The sequence below is a fragment of the Esox lucius genome, chromosome 18, assembly GCF_011004845.1.
Source record: "Esox lucius isolate fEsoLuc1 chromosome 18, fEsoLuc1.pri, whole genome shotgun sequence".
Lineage (NCBI taxonomy): Eukaryota > Metazoa > Chordata > Actinopteri > Esociformes > Esocidae > Esox > Esox lucius.
The window spans coordinates 6,934,793-6,940,697 of NC_047586.1; the positions used below are offsets into that span (position 1 = coordinate 6,934,793).

General features: G+C 46.2%; 1 protein-coding gene across 1 annotated transcript; it reads right to left on the reverse strand.

The window, feature by feature from the left end:
• Window positions 1-3,041: 3,041 nt before the first annotated feature.
• On the reverse strand, window positions 3,042-5,525 carry insm1a (insulinoma-associated 1a). Its single transcript, XM_010882750.4, has one exon. It carries the CDS (start codon window positions 5,282-5,284, stop codon window positions 3,896-3,898), a length of 1,389 nt encoding a protein of 462 aa, XP_010881052.1. The 5' UTR covers window positions 5,285-5,525; the 3' UTR covers window positions 3,042-3,895.
• Between the last annotated feature and the right edge of the window lie 380 nt (window positions 5,526-5,905).

A 5,905-nucleotide genomic window follows, 5' to 3' on the forward strand; every position in this document is an offset into this window, starting at 1 on the left:
TGACCTCTAGCATCAACAAGGCATTTTCGCCCACAGGACTGCCGCATACTGGATGTTTTTCCCTTTTCACACAATTCTTTGTAAACCCTAGAAATGGTTGTGCGTGAAAATCCCAGTAACTGAGCAGATTGTGAAATACTCAGACCGGCCCGTCTGGCACCAACAACCATGCCACGCTCAAAATTGATTAAATCACCTTTCTTTCTCATTCTGACATTCAGTTTGGAGTTCAGGAGATTGTCTTGACCAAGACCACACCCCTAAATGCATTGAAGCAACTGCCATGTGATTGGTTTATTAGATAATTGCATTAATGAGAAATTGAACAGGTGTTCCTAATAATCCTTCAGGTGAATGTATATATATATATACAAATATATACATATTCATCTTGTGTAGGAAGGGGAAAGAGTTAACACTCTTTCAGCACAAAACTCACCTTTCAGAACGATCAAACGGGGAGTAACATGGACAGTTAATATTAATATTAAAACCTCTTTGTACAGTTGTTCTTTCTACGTGCACTGGGCCAGATAAGTCACATCCAGAATCTGCTATTCGTAACACAACAATTACCAGCCCCAAAACAAACAGCTCAGTTTTCAAAACAGTGTTCTACAGTGTGTGTGTGTGGGTGTATGTGTTTGTGTACGTGTGTGTGTTTGTGTTTGTGTAGGTGTGTGTGTGTGTGTGTGTGTGTGTGCGCGCGTGTTGACTTTATCTACATGGTTGTATGGCCCTGCTACCAACACCTGCCGTACTGGAAAATGCCTGGAGGTCTGTTTGATGGCCCACGGGGAGTTGCCCAGAGTCTGTTTAGTTGACTTCTTTTTCTCTTTGTCCTCGAGCTGTGAAGATAAGAGGAGGCACGCGCTGTGCTGCACTTCTCTGTGGACTAAGCTGAGAGAGTTCCTGTTCACCTTTCCTTTTCTAGGAGCGATGTAGAAGTTGATAAGACATTGGGGGGATGTGAATAGAACTGAGTGGGGAGGAAACTGTGGTGAGGGTGGGCAGGCATAACTTCCGCTGTCTGTGTGTGTGTGTGTGTGTGCATGTGTGTGTGGTCCAGGTTAATTTCAACACGTGTATGCACGCACGTACACCCACGTACGCCCCTCACGCACACTGACATGCCCTGTCGTGTAACACAAGTAGCCAGGTTGTGCTAACCACATTAGAATCTGATGGATGTCCGATTACATCAGGCAAATTGAATAACTGTGTTGCTTTCATGTCAGTAATCATGTCAGCTCGCAGGGGAGAAGGAAGGTGTCACTGAACAGGGCGGACACTTCTTGTCTTGGGGTACTGACTGGGAAGCCCCTACCGAGCACACTTTCAGAACCGCGCAGACAATGCCAGACTGAGATTTCCGCTCGGTGGACCTGAACGTTCCATAATCACAGTGTCGCTGGTCCAGTCAGTGCCAGGTTTCGTACACCCCCCTGCCAAATTCACACAGCCTTCCGCGCTCTTGCCACCGATCTGAGTTCCGATTGGCTGCCGGTTTTGAAAAAGGCATTCGGACTTCTGTGCATTCGGATGTTTCGCCTCATTTCCACCTCATTTGGAGGCGGAGCTACATAGCTCGGCAGCATTGTTTCAAAGGCTTTATATCTGCCCTTCTTATCTTTGGCCCGCTCCCCAGCTGCCTGCCTGACACCTGTCTATCTGTCTGTCTGTCAGCCTGTCTATCTGTCTGCCTGTCTGTTGGCCTGTCTGTCTCTCTGCCTGTCTTTCGGTGTGTCTGTCTGTCTTTCAGCCTGTCTGTCTGTCACACTGGGAGGTGGTTGGGGCGGCAAGGGCTTGATGCGAGAACTGAATAGAAGGGTCTGGTGTTTAGAGGGATGGGGAGGTGAAGGAATGTGTTTAGGCACATCTACCAACTCAGCTCCAGGAGCTAACCTTATGATCAGGGCACATCCTTCAATCTGTGGTAACTGTCTGTATCATCCACATTCAAAAGGATTCCCCAGCTGTCCCCATCGTGGAACCCGTTATGGTGGCAGATTGACACCTATTGGGTTTAATGTAGAACCCTCACATGTAACACAAAGGTGTTCTACTTGGAGACAGAAGGGATAAATCCACAGGGAAAGACACATTTCCGTTTTTCAGTTAATTAAGCTCAGCCAAGTTTTTTTGGGGGGCCACACCCGAACACCCTTCAGCAGACACTCCTATGCTGAACGAGATCCCATGCTCCTACCAAGGGAGCAAAAGGTAATGACAAGTGGAGGATCTGGGCAACAGAGACGCTCTGAGACTAAAGTCTCTGACCCAGGCCCGACCGTCACGGTTCCCTGCCCCTCCGGAGATCTGGTTGCCATGTCAAACCAGGTGCAGCCCAGGTGTGAACCGGACTGTGAGCTGTGCAGACAAGCTCTGAAACTGAGACACACTAGAAAAAGGGCAGCAATCCCTGTGTTTTCAGTACCGTCTGAAAAATAATGTTTCCTATTTTCATATACAGCGTCAGTAAATTAAACCAGTAACGGTTTAATTAACGTTAACTTAAGACAATGACAGTTCCTAACGTGATTATTATTTAGTGTTTAAAAATATATGCAATAATTACCAGTCCTCGGGTAGACCACAACAAACTAAATATCTATAGTGACAGGAGCTTGCACTGTCCACTCGGGCTAATCTTAGTGACACTACTGACGAGATGTATTTGATAGGACGCACCGAGGAATACAGGAACTCAGCTTCCTGCTGGAGGGGTCTCTCTATCTCTGTGTGCTGTCTCTAATGGAGAGTGTCTCTGGTGTGAGGACGACAGCCTGACTCACACTGTCAAAGTGGCAAAGGGAAGTCTTCTAGGAAAAAAGCCAAGACAAACTTGGAGTGTGTGGCCACCTGCTGAACACCTGTAATGTGACTGCATGACTGACGGGCCGGCCGGGGTCAATTCCAGCCTGTGTTCACTTACTGAGACGTAATGGCAACATGGTCTTAACGTCCCCCAGTGGCTGCCTTAACCCACCTGGGCTTGTGTCAGAAAACAAGCTAATCAAACAATGTGGATTTTTCTTGCTTTTATTATTTGGACACATAGCAAATACTGCAGAAACATACAAATGCGGTAAGAGCTAATAGTTACAAAACAGTTGAAACAAAAGGAAAAATGTGATTGCATTTAAGAGCATTCAAAATATTTTTTTGATAAGCTCAAGGTCATTCAATTGTAGACTACTTCACTTATACACCCTTCCCAGTATCTATGTAAACAACGCAAAGAGATAATTTGGCTATGGCATGAAAAAAATACACATAAATCACACTAGACATAATTTACACAAGATAAATCCAATAAATAAATAAATACAAATAATACAAATAATGGTTTACATATACAGTATGTAAAATAACAATAATGATACAATATCTGGCCAATGAATATAAGACTTAGAAACAATCATTATTTCGACATATAAATTAAGGCAGTTTTACAGCAGAAGTGTAGAAGAGCTCTAATCAAAGGCATTAATGGCTACACTAGGGAAAACCTCTGAAATTGTATAATGTTCAGATACAATGCTAAAATGTAATGTCCACAGATTCACAAGTTATATTAAAGCTAATAAAGTGATAGATACATTTACAGCCTGTGAATTAAAACCCAATAGTATGACCACAGTACAGCTAGGATATCCCTTTCTTAGGTCTAGAAGCTAATGCAATAGCACTTGTGCAGAGATCCTAGAAAAATAATTTAACAGTCTAATGCTTTTCTTTCTTTAGATAAACTAGCTAAGATGAGTCTGAAAAATATAGAATTCAAGCTCCAAAAAGGATTTAAAATCCCCCATTATTAAATGCAGTGGTTGAGGACGGAGTCAACCTTCACGCACATGACGTCCACGCGTAAAGGCACAGGTATCTCCTCAGTTTAACAGGCTGGGCGCACAGGCATCTGAAGAAGGATCACCTGCCTGTTTTCTGAGGGATGGCATTTGTTAATGTGCCTTGTAAGTCCCGGAGAACTGTAGAACATGGCAGGGCAATATTTGCATGGGTACACCTGCGAAGAGTGGAGGAGACGAATGTGTCTCTCCTGGTTTGCTCTGTTGGGGAAGTTTTCTCCACAAACAGGGCACAGATGGCAACCTGAGGAACTCAGATTTAATGGTGCTTGGCTTGGCTTTCCATCGTTTTGAGACGACGGATAGACGTCGTGGTCCTCACTGTTGTTACTGGAAGCCGTGGCATGTTGAGATAGCATGTGCTTTCTCAGATACGCCTGACGTTTAAACCTTTTCCCACAGTGATGACAATCATAGAGACCCTCCTCCGATCCGACAGATCCCGACTCTGACAGCCCGGGGCTGGGTGTGTCTCTATCGCTCTGTTCCTTCATTTCGTCAGACACAGCCTTGTCCAGCGCGGTCGTCTTATCACTCTCTAATTTTATATTTTGCGCACCAGATATTGACGCTGTGTTTTGGGGCTTTGGTTTGTGCCAGCGCCTGTGGGAGGCTAGGTTTGCCGGACAACTGAACACCTTGTCACATTCTGGGCATCTGTATTCAACCCTCACTATCCGGGAACACTTGTGCTGGGCCAACGCGAAAGGGTCGCCATATGCTTCCCTGCACAGTTGACAGACAAACTCACCCAGGGGCTTGTCACCTGCTGCGGGCTGTGGTCTGGGTTTTTGGTCGACGGGCGCCTCTTTAATTTTGAGACCAAGCACGGGTGACGTGGTCATCTCGTCTTCAAAATGTAATTTCCTTATAGCTTTGGGTTTTTTGGATGAAGGCTTGCTTTTACGCTCGGCGTCGCTCGAAGGCCTTTTGGTGGCATTTCCAGTAACAGTGGTCGGAATTGGGTTCGTGGTGGTTCCGGTCCGGTTGCTGTTGCTTGTACCGATTTTTAAATCCACCGGGGCAAAGAGATTATCTAAAGTGGTTAGTGCTGCTGGTGTTGGAAAGGATTCAGCAGACACCGGTGATCCGAGATTGAACCGTCTCTCAAAATATGCCCGGTCATGGTCCTTACTGACGGGCCTCGTTGGGCTGTAGTTCGCCTTATACACAGCCTCCGGGTTCCCAAACTGAACGGGTTTAGCGTCCTGTACCGGCGCTTCAGCGGTGGCTGATGCTTCACAATGCTCGGATGCTGCAGGCGCGCGCTCGGGAAACGATGGGAGAGTCGCCCACGGCAGTGCGTCTTTTGGATTCAGGAAAGATTGTTGTCCCGGCTCTTCTTCGTCAGCACGCACCCTATAAGATACCGGGTTTGCTTTCTTGTTCCTCTTCACTAAAAACCCTCTTGGCATTTTTGCAGCGGGCAGAACGAATTAAGGCACTTCAGACGCACAGAAGATACTGAAATAAAATCCAGGTTAAGGATAGTATTACTGACACATCAGACACTTTGATATTCACCGTCCTCCTGCTACTGAATCGTTCACTTCCCGAGATGCTTCCACCAAGACATAGCTGCACTCTTTTTAAGGAGAAATGATGACATTGTCATCGCCCCTAGTTGCCTCATTCCCGACCAATCAGATGGAACTAAGATCCCTATGGATTTGCAGAGTGGGTGTGGGAGGGTGGAGAGAGGGGCTTGGTTTCGTGTGGAAATGTAGGAGGATTTGCAGATTGCTAAACAGATGTACCTGAGTTTTGATTATATTAGTATGCGCGCATTGCCTCCCTCCCTCCCTCCCTCGTCCCGTCGAAGGCACACGCCGAGACCCTCCTTTTTTTACGGTCTGATGAGTTTGTATAGAAATGCACACGTGCCTCGGCTTTGTGTGTCGCCGTGTGTCCTTTGGGGTGGCTCTAATCTGCCTAGAAGGAGACGTCAGTCACTACACAACAACCATCAGAATCTAAAATTAAAATTTGGGAGGGGGGGTCTGAGTAACGTACAAGATGGTTGGACATGGGTTTGT